The sequence below is a fragment of the Tetrao urogallus genome (assembly GCF_951394365.1).
Source record: "Tetrao urogallus genome assembly, chromosome: 2".
In the NCBI taxonomy this organism is placed as follows: domain Eukaryota; kingdom Metazoa; phylum Chordata; class Aves; order Galliformes; family Phasianidae; genus Tetrao; species Tetrao urogallus.
In genome coordinates this window covers 21,751,696-21,778,692 of record NC_136814.1, presented here as the reverse complement: position 1 = coordinate 21,778,692, position 26,997 = coordinate 21,751,696, and the positions used below count along the sequence as shown (strand labels likewise).

Genomic DNA, 26,997 nt, shown 5'->3' with positions numbered 1-26,997 from the left:
AGCCCCCCCCCCCCCCCTCCCCGCGCGATGGACAAGGGCGCGGAGCCGTGGGGGGCCCGGAGCCGGGCGGCCGCCGGCGGCGGTCCTAAGAGCGGCGGCAGCCCCTCCGAAGGGCCCTACTCAGAGCCGGAGAGCGGCGGCGCCGACGGCGGCGACGAGCACGGTGCGAGCTGGGCCGTGTGCGCGCCGCCGAGCCGGGGGAGGGCGCGAGGGCCGGGGAGCGCCCGCCGCCCCCATTGTTCTGCCGGAGGCAGCCCCCGCCCCCCCGGCCCCCTCCCTGCCGGCCGCCGGGGCTCCATCCGCGGGGGGGCCGGGGGAGGTGGCTTCGCCCGCGCGGCGACGGCGGCGGCAGCAGCGGGGGCTCCCGGGCGGCGCTCCCGCCCCCCCGCGCGGCGCGGGGCTGGGACGGCGGCGCGGCCGCTCACCGCTGCCCTTCCTCCCTCCGCTCTGTGTTGCAGATGTAGGCATGAGGGTCGGCGCGGAATACCAGGCGCGCATCCCCGACTTTGAGCCCGGTAAAATCGCTTTTTTTTTTTTTATAATTTATTTCCCCTTTTCTTTCTTTCTTTCTTTTTTTTTTTTTTTTTTCTTTTCCTTTTTTTCCCCCCCTCCTTGTGTCTGCAGGGATGCGCGTGGTGCGGGATTGGGAGGGATGCGGGGCGTCGGGCGGGTTTGTGATTTCCCTCCCGCTTTGTGCATCTGCCCGGGGTGAGCCCCGAGCGCGGCCCGGCCTCGTCGTGCGCGGCCACCTCCTGCCCGCCGCCCGCTCGGGGCGCCGCGGGGCCGGGGGATGCTCGGCTGAACCGTTGACTTCGCTGCTCTCCGAACAGGCTCCGCGGGTGTCAGATGATTTCCTACCGGAAGAGGATTGGGCCGCAGCTCCTCGCAGTGACTTCTCGGCCCCGGCCCCCGCGCTGGGCGCGGGTCCCCGCAGACCACGGGCGGGGGGATGGATGCGGGCCGGGCGCGGGGAATGCCCTTCCCCGAGAGGGGCGCCTGCCCGGGGCCTTTGTTAATGGGGCCCGCCGTCCGCACCACTCCTTTTAACGCCGCCTCCGTGGAAATAAATAAAAATGATCACCTCTGATGTGCAGCCTGGGCTTGCTTTTCCTACAGGCCACCTGGAAAAATGCACGGCCTTCCTTTCGCCTTTGGTTAACTCTTCTAGAAGAGGCGTATAGCATTGTTCTGAGTGCACAAACCCCAATCCTTGGGCTGAGCGGATGGTGACTCCTTTGGAACAGCAAAATTTTACATTACACAGAAAACTTCACAGTGTGTAAAAGCAGGATGCATCCTTACTGTGTTACCAAACTGAGGAGCTCTCAGCAAGATCCCATGTTCTCTCCTGCTTGCTTTCTGCTGGCTCTTTGGGCGGCCTCTCTGAGGGATGCTGGGCGCAAAGCTGAGCTCTTGTCCTGTCACATCTACACCTGCATTATTATTGGTGTGCTTGTTTTTCTTGTATTTTGATGTAGCAAATGCACTTTCCATTGTACCTGTGGGTTTGCATAAGTGGATGTAGGCATTATTTCTAATTTACTCACTTCCATGATTTTTCCTCTTGCAGTTCCTCTGAGTCCCTTTCTCCTGACAGTCTGCCCGTTATGCTGGGATATGTGTTTGGTTACCTGATTTCAAATGCTTCTTTAACACGGTAGTTGTGAGGCAGGAGTCCATCCCAGATAGAGCTGGGTGGTGTCAAAGCCCACAGAACTCTGAGCAGAACCCGAAGGGGAGCCTTTGGCCTCACTTTGTCAGTTTGTAAATATTGGTGAGTGACGCTTTGCAACAATGTGTTGAGGAAGAAAACATTCATGGTTAGAGTTGTGGCAGTATTATAGGTGAACTCAGGATGGAAAATGTTGAAGATAATTTGTTTTAAAAAGAGGTTAATCAGCTATTTGCTGGTCTCTTGGGGCAAGAAGTGGCTGAACACAGCAGCTGGGAGAAGCTGAAATGTGCTCTTCCCATGTTCTACCCATCAACCCTTTGCAGAGGCAAGCCTTCAGCCAGAGCTGATGTGGGAACGGCACTTGGAATCATCACTAGATGTAACAGCAATGAGATCCATTTACTTGCTGTGATAAATGGCATTAATAAAATAAAGCCCCTGGATCCCCTCACCTAATTTGCTGAGTTAATGAACCATCTCCTGCGCCCCAGGTTTTGGTCTCCTCCTGTTGATTTCCCTGTAGTACTTCATATTTCCAAGGCAAAACGTTCTGCCTCGGCTTTCTGACCCACCCATCTACATAGCAGGGTATCACGGTGCTGGGTCCTCACTGGGGGCTGTCCAATTTCTTTCTTAGGGAAAGAGCCATGGAGAATGCCACTGCTGGAAAGGTGCTGTACTGTTGTGTGATCTCCGTGATATGGCTGCCTCCGTGATATGGTTGCCTGTGGAGTTTTATTTCACGCTGAAGAATCAATGCTGTCCTGACTCAGGCAGGCCATGGTACAATGAGAGTTCACAAAGGCTTTAGTATGAGTTCTGCTTGCTTAGTGCTGAAATGCTGCTCTTCCATTTACCCTGTTCTTGGGGGGTGCGTGGAGAAGGATTGTTGGAGCATTTAAGGTTGCTTATGGATTTCATTTCATTGTACATCCTTCTAATCTTTCTCCTTCTAACCTTCCTATGTAAAAATGGAGTCTGTTATAGGGAAGTAATGAAATAGCATGGTGAAATACGTAGAAGTTTCATTGTGTTCGATGTCATCTGTCCTCGCAGTCCCCAATTTATTTATTTTTTAAGATGTCCAGTCCTTGGGTTTCAAAGTTAAATTACCAGACACCCCCAGTGCCATTATTAAGTCACGTATGTTTCCAGATACTCATTCTCAGTACTTATAGTCACGTACAGAGCGGTGTTTTCCAAGCACACCTGACTTCTGCTAATGCTAAACTGCAGTGTAGCAGCTGTCAGTCTGGTGCTGTGGTTGCTCCCTTACAGAAGCCGTAGGGAGTGCTTACTGTCATCTCCAGCCAGCACTGTTTCTTGACAGCATTGACAGCAGCCAAAGTGCAGAAACCTTCTCCAAAGTAGCTCAGTGTGGTTGGGGAGGGGAGACTTGTGTCTGAGGTGTAGCTAATGGATTTTGTCTTCCTTATTGGCATACGCTTCTGCTCTTCTTACCTGCTGTGGGTAAGGTGCTGCCTGCTATTTCCAGCCTCTGCCCATCATAAGCACGTCGCCTTTGGGAAGCAGTTCAGCCTTTATTTAGGAGTGGGAGAGTGCTGCTCACTCTAACACTTGGACACGAAGGACAAGAAGTGGTTTTCATAAAGAAAAACCCTAGTCTTGCTTATGAAGTTGGAGGGATCCCTCCTGGAGGCATAAATGGCAGGGCTCAGGACGTAGGTTGTTAACCAGAGTACTTCAGTATTCAATAGCTGACAGTGTCCTTGACATAAACAGGTCTGCAGGTGTCTGTCAGGATTATTACTTTATTGTCTTAAGGGAAAACTGAGGGTCTGCTCACATTAACTTTGGGCATTTGATATACAGAAGGAGAGAGCCTGATAAACTGATGTATTCTCTAGTGGTCATCCTAGTTTCTACTTTTAGAGAGTGGGATACAGAGCAACAATCATTCTTTTCTGCTAGAAAACAACTGGATGAAGAGGTGGTACAGCGGTGACATGTTTGCATCACTCCTCGTGAGAATATTGCTTTCCTAATGACTAAAAAATTCCTACTTTTTCTAATGGTATGCTATAGAATTTGCTCTTGTGCTAGACTTGGAGAGGGTGGGGGTTTTTTGGTGTGTTACGCTTTGAAATGGATGCTTTGTGGCTTCTGCGTACATTCTTAAACTTATTGCAGTTACCTGTGTGTGTTTCAGCAGATGCAGGAGTTCATTCAGTGTTTCTAATGGAGTTTTTGAGTTTACAATCATAGTGGATCTAAAGACTGCAAAGATGATAGCAACTTCAGAACGCTGCCAAACTAAACAGTGAAAAACAACAAAGCTTAGCATATGATTAGGAGGCACCAAGTAGTTACCTCTTCCAAAGCACTGTTCATTCTTTGCTTTGTTTCTCAACAACATGTAGAATCTAAATATCAAGGATGAGAGCTTAAAGTGGAGTGAAAAATTACTTATTTGAGGGAATAAATAAATATTCTTCTCCAGGAAAGATGCGAGTAGAGTTTCCCCAAGGTGCTTCCTCAAGAAGTTCATGCTGACAGTGGTGTAAATGCTCCAGTTGTTGAGTGATGTCTTCAGAAGTTGAAATATTGAATACATTTGTGAAATACCCATAAAATAGAATACCCATACTATTAATTAGTTGATGCTTTTCCAGTATTGAGCAATTCCTTTAAACACATGTTTTCAAATCAAAGAGACTGAAACATTTTTGTACTTTGTACAAAGTCACATCAACATTGCAAAACTTGCTTTGTCCCCCTGAAAGATTTGTCACTTGAACTGCTTCCCTTGCTATGGTTCAGACAGAGGAGAAGCAGAAACAGAGGAGAAAAAGAGCCTTCAGTCTGTCTACTGTTTATAGCAGCGCAGATTGGTTGGCTGTGAACATCAAAATTACATGGCTTTGGAAATCAAAACCTTAGTTGAGTTGGGCTTCTCAAGGTGGTTGACTTTTAACTTAGTGTCCCATGAATAGTTGTTCTCTAGAATGTTTTTATTAACACTAAGACTTGCTTGTTTTCTTACAGGTGCCACAAAATACACTGATAAAGATAATGGAGGGATGCTCGTATGGTCACCATATCATAATATTCCAGATGCCAAGTGTAAGTCTTGTTCTGCTTAGGAATTTGAATGCTTAAGTTAAATTAAGTAATTATTTCTAGAATTCCTGTTTGCTGTTGACTTTTTAGTAGAATTCCAGATTTGTAAGAAGCTTTGCTTTTATTTAGCAAACTAAAGGGACCCTACCTTATTTTGTAGTTAAGTCTCTGTTTCGAATTGTACTGGATGTGTTGTGTGTTTCAGATCAGTGTCTGAAGCCTTTTAGTTATTAATAAAGAAATAAAGTATCTAACTGTGAGGAACTTGACACTCTAAATTTATTGGAAAAGGAATTGCAGTGGATGTATTCAAGGAAAGATTTGTTAAGGCCCTATTCAAGAGATTATTGCTTCTGTGTTACTAGGAAAAAATGATCATTTTTTTCCCTGTAAAAAGTGACCTGAAATATGAAAAAAATTGTCTCAGAAAGATGTGAGGCATTGGAGCAGGCTGCTTTGGGAAGTGGTGGGGTCACCATCCCTGGAAGTGTACAAGAAATGTGGAGATGGCCTAGAGGGCATGGGGGTGATGGGTTGATGGCTCGACTAGATGATCTTAGTGGTCTTTTGCAGCCTTAACGAGTCTATGAAATACAGAAATTACCTAGATAAATGTGATCAGTTTTGTTTAATCCAGTTTAAACTCAACTCCTATAAAGTAATGTAGAGAAATAAATTTTTGAGGATGCAGTTATGAGAATCTGATCCTCAGGGCAGTTACTATATCTTGTCAGTAATTAGAGGTTTGTGTCCTTCTTTGAGAGAACATACCTTCAACTACTGCAGAACAGTTAGAAATAAAATACTCTGCAAGTATGATTAGGGAATGTTTACTTCACTCATTTAAGGTACAATCAACTCTTTGCAGCAATATTTCATGCCAGGAATATCTCTGGTTCATTTGAGTAGCAAGAATATAATTGTTTCCTTTTCTCAATTGTCCTTCCTTTTAACTTAATTTAGTTGCCACTTAATCGTGAACTGTAATGAGTGAACGGGAAGAGTTTGTTTCTGTAAAAATAAAGTACGTATTGAAGATCAAAGCTAGCAGGACTTCCATCAGATCTAACTGCATAATGATGGATGATATTCAGCTCAAACCTGGCAGTGATATACATAAATATGATTTTAAAAACATATTATCAGTGTTGATAACTTAATTATTGAATTTTTGCATTCTGTATTGTAAATTGGCTTGATGCTGCAGTTATAATTAATTTTAAAATTAGTTAACATTAACTATATCAATATCAAGGATATGTGTAATTATTGATCTAGAATCTACTTACAATAAACTACACGAATTTTTAACGTTTGGGAATACAAACAGCAGAGGTACTTCAATTTAAAGCTAACCCAGGTATCCAAGCACTCATCTGTGTTCTTTGGAGTGGGTTCCAAGAAGACTTTGCCTTTCTCTAAACAGCTGCTCTCTGACGTAAAAGAAAAATGAAACCCTAAAATTGAACCTCTGTGAGAATTAACTGATGTGCAGACTTCACAAAAATTAAATGTTGTATTGCAGTTTATTTGCTTGAATACAGCTACACATATGCTTAATGTTTAGAGGGACCTGGGCCTGTGTATTATATTAAAGCATGGAAAGACTCTCTTCCCATGTTAGATGGCTAATTCTTTGGGGCCTTGTAGCAGAATTCTAAGTACTAAAGAATAATTTTGACATTGCTTTGTTACAGTGGATGAATATATAGCAATAGCAAAGGAAAAACATGGATACAATGTGGAACAGGTAAGTGCTGTGAAGCGAGAGTGTTAATTTAAAGGATTTTTAAAATATAAAAGTATAACACAACTCTTTTTTTCCCCTTGGTTACCATTAATTAACGCTGTTTCTCTTCAGGCACGGCAGCAAACACTGCAGTTAAATGGATCTGCATACAGTTGTGGTCTGGATTCTCTGCAAAAGATTGAGCTCTTTGTTTTCATGACATGCTCAGCTTGTAATGTGCACTTTTGAAAGGTTTGGTATGTTTCTTGATACACTGGGCATGTCATGCAATTGTGTGTGTATATTTAGCTAAAGAATTTCTTAGGAAAGTGGCTTTCAAATTCAGTGTTTAATTCTCCAATTCAGATGTGGTAGAATTTTGAACTATTTGTTGCCATAGGGCCAGAAGTGGTAAGGTCTCTTGCATATTTAAAAACAAAACAAAACAAAACAAAACTTGAAGACTTCTTACTTTTTTGCTCCCAGAGACAGGGAAACAGCATCAAATTCTACATTTAAGGATAACAAACAAGATTACTTTTATATTTTTTAATACTCTCCAGTCAACATCTCGTTAAAAAGTACAGGTTAAGATTTTGCTGGCCTGCACATAGTTGTGTTGTAATTTTCTTAATAGTTTAGCCAATTTATGTAAAACTGAGATTATCTATTACCCCCCTAAAATTGGTATGCAAGTTGGAACATGTTGTGTTAAGTTTTGCTTAAGTTTTGGAGGATGAAGGCTCATAACAGTGAAGACTTAATGCTCATCAAGTCTAGTGCTATCCTAAGAAGATGCTGCTAACACTAGGATTCCTAGAATAGTGCAGTTTGACAATGTTTATATGTGGTTTGGCTTCTGTTGGAGAAGAGATGGAGCTTAGGGATCTCAGAATAAGTCTACAAGAGGACTAAATTTCAAAGCAACTTATAGTATGAAATATAATATGTATAGTATGAAATAGTATGTATTTCTCGGGGAAACAGGAATTATCTTTGCAAGAGATGCTTGTTGGTTGCCATTTTAACAAGAGAAGAGGTTTGTTATATCTGGGTTGTTAGAAGGGGCCTGGAGAGCTGATGGAACAACTGGTGATCGTGTCTGCACTGTGTGTTTGAAACTGAGTGGACTGTGTTGCCAAATTCCCATGCCAGACTTGGCATCAAATCTGTGATTGATTCTCAGGCAGTAAGTCGAAACGGTCAGTAATTCTTTAAGAATATTGAGAAATGAAACTATGTAAGAACATATATTTAAATTTCCATTTCCTATTAGGTGCATGTGACATGGAAGGGGCCATGCCGTTATTTGTGGATTGGAGAGTTGTAGAAAGACTACTCTCACTTTGAACTTTCAAACTTGCATTTTGGATGATCCTCTGGCTGCAGAAAAGTATTTTTCTTTTTTTTTTTTTTTCTTTTTTTTTTTTTTTTTTTTGAATGGGCTGGTAAGAAAGGCTTGAAGGCCTGTATGGAACTGTGTAGGTGATACATGCTTGTAAAGAAAGAAAGCAGGTCAGATTCAAGTCTGTCAACCTTTTTTGTGCTACCTTAGACGTACTGCTGCCATGCCAACCTTAAATTATCTCACTATCATCGCTTTAATGATGAAGTACAGATGTGCCCACTCTTCACACCATCTCCAAAGAGAATTTTGTAGCCTATGAGTACATAGCCAACAAAATTGCCAATGTATTTTGAGAAGGGCTTCTGATGGTCAATTTTACTTGAAGTAAATGTTTGCCTTTTTTTTTTCCTCTTGTGTTAATGTAACTTTTCTCAACATTATAGAAAATGGACTAAATCCAAAAAGGGATTATTTCTTTTCAAAGGCTCTCGGCATGTTGTTTTGGCATAAACACAATATTGAGAAGTCCCTTGCGGATCTCCCTAACTTCACTCCCTTCCCTGATGAATGGACAGTTGAAGACAAAGTCCTATTTGAACAAGCATTTAGCTTCCACGGAAAGAGCTTTCACAGGATCCAGCAAATGGTAAAGTGACATTTTGATCAGAAGCATTAAGAAGTTCAGATGCATTAGAACAAAGGCTCCCACTGGGCTAAAATTTTGTCCTGATTTCTGCAGAGATGCTTTGAGAACAACTTAGAGTATAAGATCTAAGATAATTTCTCCATGTATTGTGTAAGATGTAGCTTTTCTCCTCTAATAAAATAAGTTCCTCCTTGCCCTGCCTCCCAGCTTTTTTTAAATGCATCTCTCCTTTCAATCTCATCCATGCATTTAAGATAGTTAGGTAAAGGTGGTTGTAAATAGAACAGAATTATAATCTTATGTGGAATGTTAACAAAAAATTGTATTAATATGTTAATGAATTCTTCTAGCTTCCAGACAAGACGATTGCGAGCCTTGTAAAATACTACTATTCTTGGAAAAAAACTCGCTCGAGGACAAGTCTGATGGATCGACAGGCTCGAAAGCTTGCTAATAGAAATAATCAAGGTGACAGGTAAGTCATATTCTTAAGTAGCTAATTAGAGACTGAAGTCTTTTTAGGTAATGAGATGAAAAAGGTAAAAGTCTTTTCAGGTTGGTTTTTTTTCATGATATATCTAAAACTTTCTTTTTACATTCACGTTAGTCAGAAATTCTATTGTGTAAATTACTGGTTTTGGTTTTTTGTCTTTGAATTAAAATAGCAGGTTTACTTTTTTCTCTTTCCCTCTCTGAAGCACTTTAAATTGGTGAAAAAGTAGTCCTGAATTTCCCAATTTTAGTGTCCTCTTCTGCTCCCCACAGACTTAAACAAGTGTTTATTCATAAATTTGGTGCAGTGGTTGGAAAACTGATCTGTTAAAGCTAACTGGACAAATGAAAGGATATTTTTTGGCCTTGTAGCTGACTGTGTAAGTGTTGATGCTCACACAAGTGGTTGAACTGCAAAAAGGTGACACCAATTTCTTGACAGCAGTACCAGTTATACTGTCTTACAAGTGGCTTTGAAACTATAGTTCAGAGTTGCTAGTAATAGTAATAAGGAAACATGTTTGTAACAGCTCTATTTTGAAAACTACATGCAACTTTGAAGTGTCACATAATATAACCATACATCTTGATTACTTAGATATTTTAGAGTAGATAATTCTTAGCAAGATACATATCTGGGATTCAAAAAATGGCTAAAATGACTGGCTTCTTATCATCTCTCTTCAGTGATGATGATGTAGAAGAACCTCATCCAATGGATGGAAATGATAGCGATTATGATCCCAAAAAAGAAGCCAAAAAGGAGGTAACAGATAACTTAATGGTGAATGTCAGTTTGTTTGTTTTCTGTGACTGTATTACTATGAAGAATCTCACAGTAGAGAGATTTAACATCTGTGTGTTCGCTGCCTGATGACATCACAGGATTTTTAGTTGATCAGGATTTTGATCACTTCCAATATAAACTATGTGTGCATGTACATATGCATTATAACCAAATAATGGCAAATACATGTCACCGTCTCCTGAAAGATCTTAAAGTTTTATTAGGGATGTATGCTATCACTACCATAATTACCTCTTAAAACAGCATTCCCCCTCACTCTGTCTTGTTAGTGTGCTTGCAATTTTACTGGTTGTGAATTACTGGAAATTAAATGTTTGCATTTTTTAATTAAATGACTTTTTTTTCCTAAGAATACTTCTTTTATTCTTTTGAAGACACAATGAGGTTCTGCATTTCAACCGATTTGTGGTTTTATTGAAATGCTTCTTATTAGTAAATGCACAGGGAAAAAAAGCCTCCTTAAATGAGCACTTGCTGTTAGCTTTATAGATAAGTGCTGTGCTTAAAGTGTACTGAAGTTACTGTTTTTCTTTGGGCTAACTTGAAGCTATTGATGAAATAGACTAGAAAAGCACAGTTAAGTGTATAAATGTTCAATTGTTTCCTTGATCAACATAACGCCTTTGTGGTTTTCCTAAAATTTGAACATTGGTGCTCCTGGAGAAAGAGAGGGCAGATGGCATAAGATTTCAATATTCCATAGGATCAGGAAATAGTATCTGGGATTATTAATAAAACTTCATAAGAAACTTCATTTCTGTTCTAACAGGAATGATGCTAAGTAAGAGACTGGTGGTACTAGATTCTATTCTGAGTTTTGCAGTGTTCTTCAACATCACTTTTTCTCTCTGATTGCCTTAGGAAGGAATAAAAGACAATTACAAAGATTCCTTTCTATAAAAGAGTTTGAGATTTTACTTTATTTTTTAACATGCCTGTATAATCAATGGATATTAAGATGTTACAATCACAAAATAAACAAGAGAGTTAGGTGAAGTAGACTATGATAACAAGAGAGAATAAATGGAAGGCTTACCCTTATGCTGGGGTCACCACAAAACACCAGAAGGAGGGATCTCCAGAAGAGATCCTTCCCCACTGGCAGCCAGCTCTTAAATAGGTCTAGGAGGGCTGGAGCCTGGCTCCACCCCTTCTGGCAGCACAGGAGAATTGCCTTCACCTGTGCTCCTCTGGCTGACTCATGGCTCGCCTCAGGTGATCACTCAGAGGTTCAGGCCGTGACTCAGCAGTTCCCATACACATGCCCATATGTGTTGTTTAGGACTTGAAATGGCACAAGCCCTGATATTTTTTTACTTTTTAGTCTGCCATTTGTAACAGTGTTCTTACAGTCTGTTGGTTTTGCTTACTGCCTAAGCTGCTTGTAAATAATGGCTTTTTTTATTCCATTTCCTTAGTTATTATTTGAGTCAAAAGTCACACAGTCCAGACTGAAAGTAGTATGTTCATAGATTTCTAGGAACGGGATGAAGAGGTCTGCAGTTTCCGATGATCTGTTTGGATTTGCATTAGATAATTTTGTGATCATGTACTTCTAGTGGGATATACATACTTGTACTTCCTTAGACTACTTAAAAGTGCAGAGCAATGGAAACTTTATCTTACCAGACGAACCTAAAACAAGCCAAATGCTCGAGCCTGGCAGGACAAACACTTGAAAGAATGTTCTCTCTATAAATCCAAACTGAACAGAAGGGAACTGCAATGTCACACTGAAAGAACAATGCTGAACTAGAAAACAAATTGTATAAATGGGCTAGAAGTAAACTTAACCTTGACATTTTTAAATGTCAAAGATGTAAGGCTCTACATCAACTTTGAAGGAGAGCAAATATCCTAAGTGCATTTAAGATCACCTCTATTAAGTCTGTGGACTGGATTAAGATACTGCGTTAGCTGTGAAGAGGATGTGCCAGAAGGTCAAGCTTAGAAGAGCAAAATACTCTTTGCTAATCTGTGCTAATGCTCCAGAAGATAACAATCATGGCTTCTGCAATTTGTTTTCTCTTCTGATTGTGATCAGATGACCACCTACTTTTAACCTGCATGGATGCCAGCAGGGAGGAGCAATGGGGGGCCTCGTGGGGTAGCAAAAAGCTTGATTCCTACCACTGTTCTGGTATTCAGCTCTGCTCCAAACTGAAAAAATGCTTACAGGGAGAGTCAGTTTTCCTTCTCTATTCCAGTAGGTCTGTAGGTAATCTACTCAGTTGCTCTGTGAGAGCCATATACATACAGACTAGCTGATGTGCAACAATGTCCATAAAGGGCAAAGCTGAAACTTTGTCCTCTTAGGTGTCCAAATATATCAAAACAGCACTTGGAATGACTTTATCTCCTCTTTACTGTCCCTTTCCATTTCAAAGAAATGAAAAACAAAGGCTTAACTTTGCTAAACTACATGGAATTTTATAAAGTATTGTTTTATAAAAGTAAATCCATCGTCTGTTCCCAACCTCAAATCCCCTCAAAAAGCAAACAGCAGTATCGCTTTCCAAGTCAGAGTGCTTGCAACAGGGAAAAGCGCCATAGTTCATTCTTGCCAGTCCTGATAGTCTTTCTCTGATTCCTCTCCCTAACCATCTCCTGGTGCCTCCATAACTGACCAAAAGTCAAGGCACGCACCCACTGATTACTTGGTTTAGACATGTAGTATATATATTTAGCTTCTGTGTACATAAGAAGTTCTTGATTCCTGTCCTCTCACAATATTCAGATGTGATTTCTATACCATATTCTGAATTTTCAGCTATGTTCAAGGGGGAAAAAAAAAAGTAAAAAAAAGTTTGATTGAAAAATGGATGTTTCTAAGCCTACTTATCCAGCAAATGACTATTGTGCTACCTCACCTCATCTGCAAAACTTAGTTTGGCTACTGTGTGCAGGGAAGGATGTTAGATTAGAGGTGTGGGGTTTTTTTGTCCTGAGTATGACACTGCAATGCTATGTGATTCGTTGTTCTTAAGAAAAGTTCTGTATAAAATGCTGTTATTCTTTAATAATGTATTTCTTGTAAATTAAAGGGCAATAATGAGCAGCCTGTTCAGACCAGCAAGATAGGGCTGGGTAGAAGAGAGTATCAGAGCTTGCAGCATCGCCACCATTCTCAGCGTTCCAAATGCCGTCCACCAAAAGGCATGTACCTGACCCAGGAAGATGTGATAGCTGTTTCCTGTAGTCCCAATGCAGCCAACACAATTCTTAGACAGCTGGATATGGAACTAATCTCATTAAAGCGACAGGTACCATGGGTTATTGGTCTTGTTTTCATCTCAGTTTGTTCCTGTAATGATTTTGTAGATTGTAAGATTACCTGTGAAGAGTCTGAAACATCTTTAATGTGAGTCTTCCTAATTTTGTTCCACAGTTACCTCCAGAAATGCTGGACACTAGCTGTTCTTCAGTTTCACTTTTTTGTTTCTCTGCTTTTGTGGATAATGTAAAACAAGACAACCCTCTTAAAAAGGGGTGGGGGAGCATGAGATGAAAAAAAAAAAAGTATTTATTTGGGAAGAGGAGAAAACTGAAGTCGTAATTGTTTGGGAGGTTTTTTGTTTGTTTTTTTTTTTTTACTTTGGGAAAAACATTTAAGTAACAGTTGAGAATACAAGCAGTGAAGTGGTGGAAGTTGTTATGCTTAAAATCGTGTCTGTTTTCCAAATTGTGGTACCCCACATAACATAAAAATATAAGGGGAGAAAAACCATGGGCCTTGTTATTTCTCTGAGTTGATGAGCTTTCTGCTTTTTATTAAATTTGTAGTCTTTCTTGTAGTGCCTGCCTTCTTTGCACGAAGAAGTTAATCTCTGGCACTTAAAATTGAAACACAGTCTATTCAGCTTTTAAGGGCACAACAGTATGTGCATGCTTGCTTTCCTGGGAGCGACGTCGCTACAAGTTCAAGGCTTATCTCCTGGAATTTCTGCCTTCTTATGTAGACGAAGAATCTAAGAGCTGCCATGTTGCAAAATCGTGGAGTAAACAAGGGGTTTCCTGGGCTTTTTGCTCCCTTGTATTCTTTTGCAGGATAAATATGCTTCTTTCTATTACAGCAGGACTTTGGGACTAAATAGCATAGTTGGGTTTCACTCTTTAACCTGAGTGTAGGTGAGTTACATCCTTAAGGTTTCTTTCTCTTCTTTTCTTGCAGTGATCTCAGGGATGCAGCCTTTGGAATCTGCTACTGAGCCATCTGCTTTTGTGTCCACACTGATTCTTGTAATAAATGTGCAACATAGTATGCAAAACTACATTCTTACTATGTTACCTTACGTGCATCACTGTCAGGCTGAATGGCTCATAGATATATTAATAAATACCTAGGTATAAGTACAATTTAGAAATTCTCTTCTTTCTATAGGCTAAGGCATTTTGTTTACATGTTTTCAGTAATTCCAACAAGCATCCATAAAGGGAATCACAACCACAGATCAATAAAAAGCAGTCTGTCATAAGCAACTAACTGGAAACATCTCATACTTTTTCTTTTCTTCTTTTTCAAAGTACTTTTTGGAGAAGGAAGAAGTTTGCCTATACAGTACATCTCTCTTACAAATCCAGGAACTGAATTTTGTGTCTAGTATATGCAGCATTCTTCTTCAAGAACAGATGTGTCATTATCAAAACTTGTGTTTTATGTCCTTCATTTAATATTCTTGCAGACAACCTGTTCTTTTGAAAAACTGGCTTGAATATTTTTCTCTCTGTAGTGAACTGTGCTGTTCTTTTTATTTTTTTACTTTAAAAAAAATGGTTAAAAGTAGTGAAGCCTTAAACCATAATATTTCTCTTTCTAACTTAGGAGGTACACTTGTGGCAATCCTAGTGAAGATATATGTGTAAAGTGACCAACTTTCTTTGTGGAGCTGATTAACTTTGTTGTTTTTGACCAAGGTTCAAAATGCTAAGCAAGTAAACAGTGCACTTAAACAGAAAATGGAAGGCGGGATTGAAGAATTCAAACCTCCTGAGGTAAATCAGAATAAATATCAGAACTTGTGGCCTTGCACTTACATTAGTGGGAAGCTACAGAACTGTTTTGCTGCAGCATAGCGTTTGCATTTCAGCAGCAGCTTAAACAGGATCCATTGAATAACATGATGTGGTGAGTCTGTCCAGTCTTTTATAAGGAATTAGTAGTAGGCTTTTTTTGTGTTTACTGGCAGAGCCAATAAGCAGAAGAAACTGAAATGTAGTATCTGTTTATGACAATAGGGAGATGAAATTGACTCATTTTTCTGATTAGAAGTGGTTTATGTAGACTGCTAGCAATAAATTCTGTGCTGTTTGTGAAAACAGCAGTGTACGTAAGATTTGGGCATTTTAAGTGAATGATAGATTACTACAGAAGTTTTCTTTCTGGCTGTTTGAAAGCCTTGCATATGAGACATAATGTGAATGTAAAAGACTCCCAATGCCAAGTTCTAATAGTTTAGGTACCTTGAACTATAAATTCAAATTCTGTCTGCATAAAGATCATTAGCTTGTGCACAAGTTCTGATATAGGAGGTAAAATTAGGAACTGTAATACAGCAGTAGCTTTTCTTCTGCTTTAGACCTATGCTCAAATCCTTAAATGGTACTTCCTCTTCACAAAAGCAAAACTATAAATTTATGGCTTATATGCAAGAGATTTTTCCTTATGTTACAATCTGTAATGCAACTAAAATACATTCTAATGCTCAGATATTTTACAGCTGTTGAAACATTTTAATGATCTTTGTGCCATTTCTCTAATTTTAATAGTCCAATCAGAAAATCAATGCCCGTTGGACCACAGAAGAGCAGCTTCTTGCAGTACAAGGTATGTTAATAGTAGTAGTGACCTGAGATATGATGCAAAGGATTTTAAGAGGTGTTCAGGCATGTGTTTATATTTCCTTCTAAAGAAAGCTGGACTTTTACTTGGTCTTACAAGGAAGTTACTGGGAAAACAACAAAAGTAGTGAGAATGTTTAGCATATTCATTCAAGCATCACATCACTAGTCTTTCACTTAGCTTTTCTATTTAAGATTTAAGATAAGCTGGGTTTAACAGCTGTATTAATACAGAAAATTCCCTTCAATCACCTTCTAAAAAACCTTACACGAATTTCTACAAAGTGGAAGTCTGAGGTACTAGCTGGAGTAACGACATTTGAAGCAAACATTTCTAAGACATCTTTCCATATCCTTGAAGCAGGAAGAGTCAGAAGTAAAATTACAGCAAAGAACAGTTGGTTTTTCTCTGTTCGTAAGGGAATAAAAGAGCAGATATCTACCCACTGGGGGCCTGTAATAGTCTTGAGTGGATGCTAATGTAACAGTCTCATTGGAGGAGAAAACTCCAAAAATTTCTAGTAGTTTATTGATGTGGCTAATTTGCAGTTTCATTTATACAAAGGAGAATTGATTCTTGTCTTGCTTTAACATGCACTGCCTAATCAAGAATCATGCAAAGGATATATCTAGAGAGCCTGATACTGTTTTGAATTATATGTTGATTCATGTCTATTGATCATCTTTTCTAAAAAAATACAGATCAGCTCGGTTACATGCATATATGATGTATCCCTGTATTCTTCACCTCCTTTAAACTGAAAGATTCAATTTTAGTACAAAAAAACCTTCCACTTGATCAGTGTATCAGTATAAAGTTGCCAGCTGTACATATCTGGTAGTTATTGGCCAGGTGAATGAACCTGAAATTAGGCTTATTTCAAAATGTGAATAGAAATGCTGAAGAGAATGGTGCCTCTGAAACTGGGATTTGCATCTCCAAACTGTTTTCTGTCCTAAGTTCCTTCAGTATTGCTAAAAATTTTATTTAATTTTTAATTGAATTTAAGAAAATTTAATTTTCTTCCCAAATGCAACATGAGGAGGTGCTTGTCTTTGATGTGATAGTCTTAATAGGTAGAACGCTTGCTGCAGAAGTGAGGAAAGTCCAGGTTCATTGTAAATGGGTTCATACCACCTTCCATTTTCGGAGTTTAGTTGTTAGAGCTCTAACCAAGGAGGAACTGTTTGGGAAGTAATAAGAATGCATTGAGCTTTTGTTCAGCTATGGCAGAATGTAACCAATAATGGAAATGAGAAAACTGGAGCATGGAGAAAAAAGAAAGGATTGATGGCAACTGCTTGGAGAGGCATTCCAGTCTTCCAGTCTCTCCTTGACAGAATGTTTTATAAAGACAATTAGCTCTAATACTTAAGGATAGGATGAGAAGCCTACTGGAAGAAATCCATTTTCACCAAATTTCCGTGATCTTCCTTTATGTATTGTTTTCTTTATAGAGTCTTTCATTGCCCACTATCTAATACGGGGAAAGGAGAACACCTTAGCATGAATATTTTTATTCCATCTTTCTCTGTTATCCCCTCCCAGCATATGATTGTTGTAAGCGTTAACATCCCATCCCCCAGGCTGAGGAACAGCACGGCCCCTGATCCCTTCCTTCAAAATAGTTGCTAGAACTAGAAGCCTAATGTTTGAAGGACCCAAGCATGGGGACATATAGTTTGTACACTTAAAATTGATTCAGTTCATCAAAGACATTGATGTATTTTGGCACATAGTTTAATAAATTTACAAAAATGATCAGCATTAAGCAGGTAGGTGACATTTCTGGAATTTGTTCTCTAATTCCTACCATGGAATCAGAAAAATTATCTGCTATAGTACAGTTTTGGTTCTTTTTTTTTTTTTTCTAAACATGAGCTAATCCTTGTAGTCTGTGAGCTAATCTCAGGAGATTGGCAGTAACTGAGCAAAGAGATGACATAAAAAAGAAGAAGAATAGAGCTGAGTGTGTGCAATCTTAAAAGCAGCATGGCTGCTTCCACTGGGATCAAGAACTCAGACTTTAGATCTTCGAGCCAACCTTTTGCAGTATTAATCAAGTTACTGTTTGACTTTGTCTGAATAGTCATTGAATGCAGTGGGCCAGTTTGTCATGTGAGTTTGTTAACTTACAAACTTTATTTATTACAGAAATGTGCGAGCGCAGTCATCTTTTTAAACTGAGATTTGTTCAAAAGAACAAAATTTGAAGTGAAAAGCAGGCTTGATTTTTGCAGTGGAAAATAGTTAGGAAAACCAAGATCCAACCCTAAGTAAGCTAGTTGCTAGGAGTGCCATAATGATACTAAATTGTAACTGTGGCTGTTGTAACACAGAGGTTGTGGTTAACTGTTTCTGCCTCATTGTGATGCTGTGTTAATTTGCTTTGAGCCTAAGCTGATGTTTTTGTGTGTCTGGTATGGTTTGCTGTGCTGCGCAGCATTGGATAGCAGAGGCAATGTAAGACAGCTTTATGAGTTTCTCTGATTTAGACAGCTTAAGATGAAACACTGCTGAGCGTGCATAAGTTGAAGTGCAAACTCCTACCTGGGGAAAGTTCAGAGAAGGTTGAATGATTCCCACAATCAAGGCTTGTTTCAGTTGAACTCTTGGGGAGGCATTCATGCCTGTGAAGAGAGGCTATGCAGTTATGTTTAGAATTGCTCTTGCAGCAGCCTAATAAAATTATTCTTACTAAATAATATATTAAATACTTCAGAAATAATTTGGGTGCTGTTTGGCACAGAATTTGTATAAGGATGTGCATGTAATGTGCTCAGATTTAAAAAGAATGATGAGTTAGCATCAACACTTACAGATGTGCCAACATCTTAAGTGTAAAAAATGTCATAAAAGATATACTGAATTTCTGTTTCTGATGCAATGTAGAAGTGCTTTATTACATCCTTATAGATAAAGTCATTGTGGCAGTGCTATAGCAGTGCTAAATAACACTCTGAAAAGTCCAAGATGGGTAGTGCTGTGTGTAGCAAACTGACGTTTGCTTTTCTTTACATGTTTCTCATAGTTGGGTTCTCAGTTGAAGGCACGATGCACTGTTTTCAAACTGTCTGCTTGGAAGTAGGCTTGTCTTGCAACTGCAATTAAAATTAACTAAGAGGTTCAGCTCTGCAGGTAAAGGGGAGGTATAGACAGCTTAATAACAGACAACCCTGAAATTGCTAGAAGTCTGAACTAGTTCCTGAACAAAAATGTGCTTTGTTCTGCTGGGCACTTTGCTCACTGGATAATTTCTACAGCGTCTAAATAAGTTGCAGTAGACATTTCATGATCAATATAAATTACAGCGGTAATGGTAGGGCAATCCAAGGATATTAAAACACGGGAGGGAGTGCTCAGTGGGTTCATGCAGCTGTTTAGGGGTTTAACTAATACTTGATGCAGAGCCAAATCCCTCCTGTATTTGCCTTGCCCAGAAACCTGTGTGCTCCCCCAGGAGTTCTCTGCTAGATTCTTTTGTTTCCTTTCTGAGGTTCTGGCAGCCAGAGTGGTTGGATTCCTTTGTGTGACCAAGAAAAAACTGTAATGTTGCCAAGCTCTTGACAGTTGTAACATCACCTTCAGCTGCACTAATTGTTACTATCCGAGAGCTGAACTGGTCTCTTAAATTGCTGTGAGAGTAAGTGCCTATTAATGTGTGTGCCTATTAATGAAGACAGTAGAAAACATCAGAGAAAGATGAAGGTCATACTCTTCTAACAGGTCTAAGTTGTAAAGATACATAGCTCTCAGATTTGAAACAACTCTCACTTTTCTGAATACTTTATTTCATTTTCTGAAGCCACACATGAAATCAGGAGCAAATATCAGCTCTGTGATGGAGTGCCTGTCCTCTAAACGCTGTAGCTATCAGGAGCTTCCCGTAAGAAGTCAAATTGTAATTCACTCATGCATAGCTAAGAGCAAAATCGAGTCTTCTATTTATTGAGACTGGAGAGCCTTGCAGGACCTTAGAGTACATCCACCTAACATTCTATTTCTTTAGGTGCCACACCTCTGGCCACTTGTGATTAAAAACAAACTTTGTGCAACTGTGTTCTAGGATGAGGATGTTCTCCTGAAGCAGGCAACATGAGAAACTAAACTAATACCCTAAATAAATACAGTCAACATTTTCAGATTTTAATTCCAATTTTAGTGTTAAACCACAAAATTGTTTTTTTTTTGTTTTGTTTTGTTTTTGTTTTTTGGCCACATAATATGCAAATGTCATTTCAGAACTTTAAAAAGCATTGTTGGGATTTTGGAAAGGACCAGCAGTGTTTTTTTGTGGAGTGCTGATAACATATTGATATTGACATAAAAACAGGTGAAAAGAACAATGCAAAGATCTTCTGTCCCGCTGCTCCTTGCTGCAGAATTTGATCCTGGAGGCTGGTGCTAGGCTATCTTAGACACAGATACCACTGGCTGCTTGTATTTGTGTTCTCCTAGGTGGTTGTCCAAAGCCCCAGGTTTGTTTACCCAGCTTGAATGGTGAATGAAAGCTTTAAAACAACTTTGTCCAGTGAATGCTTGCCAATTACTCTTTAGCCTCAGTACAGCGTGTCACAAGTGGAGGAATAAGCAGTGTATGGTGACGTACAGAACTGTGCCCCTGTGCTCAGCGCTCCTGCTGACCAGCTACTGCACAGGTGGTGGGCAGCTGGTGTGGAGGGAACCTACAAAAGCTGTGTCAACTTTTGCCACGTGGCATTTCTAGTACTGTACCCTGTTACAGCTATACACATATATTCAGTTACCCTCCCTCTCCTTTCTAGAATTTAGTTTGGGCTTCTGCCTTTAGTCCAAGCACACTGATTTACTTGGTTTGTCAGAGGCCAGATTTCTGTGGTTTTAGGCTGGGAGGCTTGGTGAGTAAGCCAGGATTTTTAAGAAGAGTGGGTAATGACCTTTTAATAAAGTTCTTGATTTATGTGTTGATAGCTATGCAATTGAATATTTTTGTCTTAATGGAAATTGAGGCCTTCTCCTAATTGAGAAATCCTCCTAATTAGTGAGTCTGGTTTGCAGCTCCCATAGGATCTCTATAAATACATCACACGTAGCTGTGTCTGACTGATCCTTCACAGCTATGTTATTTACTTTGCCTTCCAGGTGTCCGCAAATATGGTAAAGATTTTCAAGCTATTGCAGATGTAATTGGCAACAAGACTGTTGGCCAAGTGAAGAACTTCTTTGTAAACTACAGGCGTCGGTTTAACTTAGAGGAGGTATTGCAGGAATGGGAAGCGGAACAAGGAACCCTGGCTTCTAATGGTGATGCTTCTGCTTTAGGGGAGGACACAAAAAATACTTCTAATGTGCCATCAGGAAAGAGCACTGATGAAGAAGATGAGGTGTGTTTTGTGTACCAGATATAAGTAAGCATGGGTTGAGGAACAGCATTTTATTTAGTGATGTAATGTAAGGTTAACTGGTGTGGAGTGGCAAACCACATTCTAAAGAATGATGATAAGCTTGCATAGAACTTCAGCCAATGTCGTTAACCCGCTGGGAACAGGACCGCACCTTTCATAGTGACGATCACGTTACTGTTTTATTGTTAAAATACAGTTCTTGTTCTAGAAAGAAGACTCTTGCTTCATAGATATTTTTAGTTCTGCCGTCTGTAATATTTTGGTTGGCGATTTCTTTTCAGTAACTTCTCAGTTTTTCGGTTTTGTTTTTTAAATGCTGTTTCCTGTGTAGTGGACAGTGGCAACCCCATCGGCACTGCGTTCCGGCTGGGATGGCTCTTCACGCGATCTTGTCTTTGTCCTTTGTGCAGGCGCAAAGCACTCCGACCACTCAGTGTTTAGGCCCTTCACCTCCAGCGCAGGCATCTGCTCCAGCTCCTACCGCTCCCATGGCCACTTTAAATCAGCCACCCCCGTTACTTCGTCCAGCGCTTCCTGCTGCTCCTGCTCTCCACCGTCAGCCTCCGCCGCTCCAACAACAGGCGCGATTTATTCAGCCAAGGCCCACTCTCAATCAGCCTCCCCCACCGCTCATCCGCCCAGCTAATTCCATGCCTCCCCGTCTGAACCCAAGGCCGGTGTTGACCACCGTTAGCGGCCAGCAGCCACCCTCACTGATTGGAATTCAGACAGAATCCCAGTCCACTCTGCACTGAAGAAATAAAGCAGAATTATGCTAACTCCTACATCTGAAAGACTGCATCAAGGTACTTCTCCTTTTCCAAATAAAGAAGCAGAAAAAAAGCGAGCCTTCACAGGTAGCAGACAGTCTTACGGAGGAGCAAGGTAATAACCAGTACTGGAACCACGTGAATGACCACCTGTGTAAAAATATTTTTTGTAGAAGACTTGTACAGAAGAACAATGCCTACAATACACAGCCCTCCTCTATGTGAACAACTGTCGAAGGAAGCTAAATTCATACATGAGTCGATTTTCAACACACCAGGATTTCATTTAACTGATTTTTTTACTCTATTTATTTTGTTATGGTTCTTTGTAGTCGAGCATCTAACTACAAGAAAGTAGGCTGGCAAATCTAGGAATAAGTAATATTGTAGGAGACTTAAATGTAGTGGTTTTCTGTGTGTAATTTTTATTTTATTTTTTACTTTTTAGTGGAGAAAAAAAAAATAAACCTAATGGCCTTAGGTTCAGAATTTTTGGCCCTGCTTAGATATCTGTAGAAGCATTTCTTGCAATTGTAAAAGGTAGATGATTCTTCTCTTAATGTTTTTTCCCAGAATGTTTTTTCTTGTTTAAAAAAGGTACTTTCTTATTAAATAGTCCTCTTCCAGTGTGTTATGAAAACTCAGTGAGCTATTGTACCAAACATACTAAACATCACGTGTGTTCTAGTCATAGAAGCTGTCTGGAAACAGGAGTCCAGTTTCCCACTGCACTCTCCCTTGTAGGCTGGGCTGGGGAGAGGCAGCAACTGCCAGCACCCAGGGGGATGACAGCAGAGGAACTGCTTAGCAAGAACCATCCGTTTAATTAGTTCTTCTGCTGACCCTTCTAATCTAAGTACAGCAGAATTTCAGTCCTCTGAGAACACCCTGCTCACCGTTGGTATTCGTGAGATCATTGATATCTTGCCTAGGATGTATGATGGATGTACAGAGGCTGAGGGTGGTAGGAGAGTAACGTAGCAATAGGGCTCTCTGCTGCCTGCCTGCCCGGTGTTAAACGTCTGATTTCTGCTATTGCTGGCAGCTCTGTGGGCTGGGTTTACGGCTATCATGGTTTGTTTTGTTTTATTCACTAGCAAAACCTGCATTTGGGTATCAATTATGGCTTCCCCATTTTAGGAGAATAAAAGATTGGGGTTTATTTTCCATGGTATTTACTACTACATTTTTCTTGTCTAAAACCCTGATTCATGCCCAGCAGTAGTTCTTTTGGTGGTTTGTTTTTAAAGCAAACGCCTCTCCCTTCCAAGTAAACCAGGCTTCAATTTTCAGTACCAGCATTTGAAACTACGATCTGAGTCAAGCTATTAAAAAACATTGCATTGCTAACTGCCATGCTGCTCTAGAAAATTATTTGTTTATACCTGGTGTTTAAAATCCTTTTAAATCCATTGTATTACTAGCTTGATTTGCCCATGACTCAGATGAAACTACATTTGAAAATGGAATGTGCTCTCCCTCGTTCTTTCTGCAGATAATGTGGTGGTTTGTCCACCAGTTAGCAGTTGGCTAAGACTTTTCATTTATGCAAAGGAAAGTTCTTACAGCACCAGATCCTATTACCTTTGTAAATCTAGTATTAGGGATTTACATTTGTGACCTGAATTGCAATTAAAGCGTTCACCTTTATGGTTAAGTTCACAAATATTTTCAGATCAAACTCAATTTTCTTTCAATACAGCTTTCAGCAGTGCACTGGTGTCTCATACAAAGGGTCCTTCTTAGGAATTTTCTTCTGCATCAGAGTAGGTTCTTAGCCACTATGTGAGCATCAGATGACCTCTCTCCCGAGAAAAGCAGCACTGTAACAAAGTGCTGAGGAACATGTGATTGCTGAATCATTTGTTCTGGAAGTCCTTAGTGTCCTTCAACAGCCATGTACGGATCTGGCTGCTCCCCAGACGGGTTTTTAAAACTGATAGGAAATCCATTTCCACATCCATACGTATCTCAGTTGTTAGCAGTGATAGGGTACATCTCCAGTACTTCTCACTTTTCTTTTTTTTTTAAGCATTGAGTCTCCCAGGTGTGTGTATTGTACCTTTGCTAATTTTTGTCTTGTCTCGTCAATAGACTTCAGTATGCAGAATGTTGGGTGTTGCAGTAGAGTTGGCCGCCACCAACTGCTATAAAACTGTTCAGTACATTGTAATTCAGTTTAATCTTGTTTAAATATTCTATAACTGGGCAAAGGTGCTGTATTTGAAGGGGGTGGGAGGGGCAGAGATGGGTAGTATTTCTTCCTTTACAAACACTGTAGCACACAGTAGGGATTTCCTAGCGTTTGTAGTACTAAATAAGTATGTACATAGCAAAATGTCTTTATTGTGTGCTTTGCAGAGTATGTGCATACAGTTTGCACGTCCTGTTTTTGGGGGTAGGGTTTGTTTTAAGCAGTGTTTGCCTGGAGAGTGATATGCTTGCTGCTTAATCAAAGGATTAAAGTTTCAAAGAAATCTGTGTCTTCTATTTTTATGTACCTGGTAATAGTCTAATATGTTAGGGCCCTTATACTGTGATTCTCTTCTAAATTCATTTCTATTTTTTTAAGAATTAGAAATAAAATTATACAATGGTGTTGATTTCGGTGGGGAATTTCTTTTGCCATATCTCGTCTCCTGTTTTTGTAATGTAGTAATGAACTCTGACTTCAAGGTTGGCTTAATTTTGTCACTTTAAAAAATGTAAAATGTTTGCACACTAAAGTTCGGCTGAGAACGTGTATCCGACATTGTTCAAAGCTAATGTAACTCTACAGCTTTTTGTACAGTTTATTTTAGTTAATAAAGCAAAACGGTACTGAAACTGACAGGTTCTACAACTGCAAGGCATAATTTGAACTACGTCGTCTGAGGAACAGCGCTTGCAAAGTATGGATGTACAAAAATATCAGATCTAATTGTTGCACTTTAAATCAGAATGGGTATGGAGTGAAGCAGGTATTCCTGCATTAATAAAATCAATCACTAAACATTGCACATCATCGTACAGCAGTTTAATTTCTTACACAGTTGACGATGAGTGAAAGGAACTACCGTGACTTGTGTTCTTAAGTTTTGGTTTTTGTCTTTATTCTTGTTCTGGAAAGTTCACAGCCCCCAGCAACCATGAGGCTGTAGCTTACCTAGGGGGGAGCCTGAGTAGGAATCGCACGGGATTACGAAGAGAAGAGGATGAAGGTACTAGAACAGGGCCAAGCCTCTTGCTGATAAAGGAAGAGAATGGGCTGAAGTGAGAACTGTTGTTTGGCAGGAATGGTGTCACAGAGCAAAGCCAGGTCCAAGAGGAACTTCTTGAGAGGATGTAGATCAATTTGTGTTTCCAAACGAAAAGGAAATGGAATAATCAGCTGTCACAGCTACGCTGCAAAATGGGGCACTGTAAAATGTGCTAAATAGAACTGGAGTGTTGTAATACACGTGATGGGCCTCCAGCTCTCTCCAGGGTTAAAGCAGAAAAACCTGTTTTCCTTTCTCAGGGTGCACTGGAAGCTGGCATGGGCATGGCAGAGATCTGCTCTGAGAACAGGGAGTTCTATGTGAAGTACAGAAGAAAAATATAGTCCTTAATACCTCTTAATGCCCAATTACAGCCTAACACAACTTAAATTCTAGCTGAGCTACTGGTGAATAAGGGAGAAAGAGTCTATACTCTGGTGGGAAGAGGAGAAGGACACTGTAGAGAGCAGTATCCATGCTGCTTACAAGCAACTGGCCCCACTGTAATAACAGACATCCTAAAATAGGTACTGAAGTAAGACTTAAAATAAATCTGCTTACGTGTAGTTCTGTACACCAAAAGAACCGGGCAACTATAAAACTATTTTAGCCTTGCTGCTACTGGTGCAGAAGGCTCTTTTCAGGCTAACACCCACGTAACCCCGAGATGAGGATCTCCGTGCGCCCTGCTGCTTTGTTCTCCAGAACTGCGGCGACAGCAAGGTCCGACCAGCTGCTCGGTGGCCCCTCGGCACACCTTGCGGTACCTGGAAGAGGCGCTCCGGGGGAGCTGAAACGTCTGTCGGTAGGATGGGGATCAGGAGCGCCACCCCACCTGCATAGGATCTATTCCTTCACCGCTATACGCGTTTACTCACAGCAACGTGAAGCCTGTTGTACCGAGCGGTGCTCCCGTGCACTTCCCAGACAGGCGGAACCCCGAGTAACTGGGGCGCTCCTAAAGATAATAACAGCGATACGCTTTATTTCGGCAGGAGGGGGAGGAGCCGACCCCTCCCGCCATCCCCCACCGTTCCGCCTCCCCAGCTCCAGCCGCAGCCGCGCTACCCCGCCCCGGGCCGCCCCGCAACCCCCGCCGCCTCGGGCTCTCCCCGCCCCGGGGTTGCCATGAAACCGAAAGCGGCGGCGCTTGCGCTTCCTCGCCCGCGCTGCTCCCCGCTCGGAGCCGCGCCCCGCACCTCCCCCCGCCGCCCCGGTCCGGCGTGCGGCGAGCTCCGGCTCAGGTGCGGCGGGGAGGCGGGCCGGGCCCGGCAGGTGCCGCGGGGGGCGAAGGCGGCGCGGGGCGCGGGGCCGGGAGGCGCGGGGGCGCAGCGCATCTCTCTGTGCCGCTCCTGGGAGCGGGATGCCCGCTGCGGTGGGTGGCGGATGCGGCCCGCGCGGAGCCCAGAGACGCCGCCCGGCTCGACGTGAAGCCAGCCCTGCTACAGTGCCGGAGGGGGTGGGTGGTGGGAGGGTGGGTTTGGGAGCCTGTAAGGGGAGAAAGAGGTCAGGGCTGCCCCTGGAGGTAGCGGAGTCACCGCGCCTCGAGGTGTTCAGGAACCGCGGAAATGTGGCACCGAGGGACGCGGTTAGCGGGCGAGGTGGGGATGGGTTGGTGCATGGACTGGATGGTTCTTAGTGGTCTTTTCCAACCTTAACGATTCCGTGTGGTTCTGGTGTAATGAGCAAGTGGAGGGATGGGCAGAGACGTGATGTGGTTGTAGCTGTGGTGTGCAAAAATCATCTCTGGGTGCTGGGTGGGTGAATAAGTACTGCCTGCATTTTAGAAAAGTGTTTGGAAAGCAGGCAGATGGTGAGGGCCTGGAAAAGTGCATAAGCACACAAGACATATTGCATCATATGGAAATATGAAATGGAGCTGATGAAACTGTGCAGGTTTAATTCTTTAAGCATAAGAGAAAAGGATGAAGGTAATGGGCCCGCATGTAGTCCAGGCCAGCTGTGTTCGATGTGGATAGGAGGGAC

General features: G+C 41.3%; 1 protein-coding gene across 4 annotated transcripts; it reads left to right on the top strand.

The window, feature by feature from the left end:
* Positions 1 to 102: 102 nt before the first annotated feature.
* RCOR3 (REST corepressor 3) lies at positions 103 to 21,757 on the top strand (the record flags this gene model as incomplete). 4 transcript variants are annotated; one of them, XM_079532691.1, is made up of 12 exons in its annotated part: positions 103 to 163; positions 459 to 515; positions 4,682 to 4,759; positions 6,454 to 6,506; positions 8,318 to 8,479; positions 8,830 to 8,954; positions 9,659 to 9,755; positions 12,824 to 13,042; positions 14,694 to 14,771; positions 15,546 to 15,603; positions 20,740 to 20,981; positions 21,413 to 21,757. In XM_079532691.1, 11 exons carry the CDS (start codon positions 467 to 469, stop codon positions 21,755 to 21,757), a joined length of 1,506 nt encoding a protein of 501 aa, XP_079388817.1. The 4 variants fall into 4 exon arrangements, with proteins under 4 accessions (XP_079388817.1, XP_079388818.1, XP_079388816.1 ...); XM_079532692.1 differs by having other exon boundaries at positions 106 to 163; positions 9,659 to 9,737; XM_079532690.1 differs by lacking the exons at positions 103 to 163; positions 20,740 to 20,981 and having other exon boundaries at positions 467 to 515; positions 9,659 to 9,737; positions 21,413 to 21,648.
* Positions 21,758 to 26,997: the final 5,240 nt, after the last annotated feature.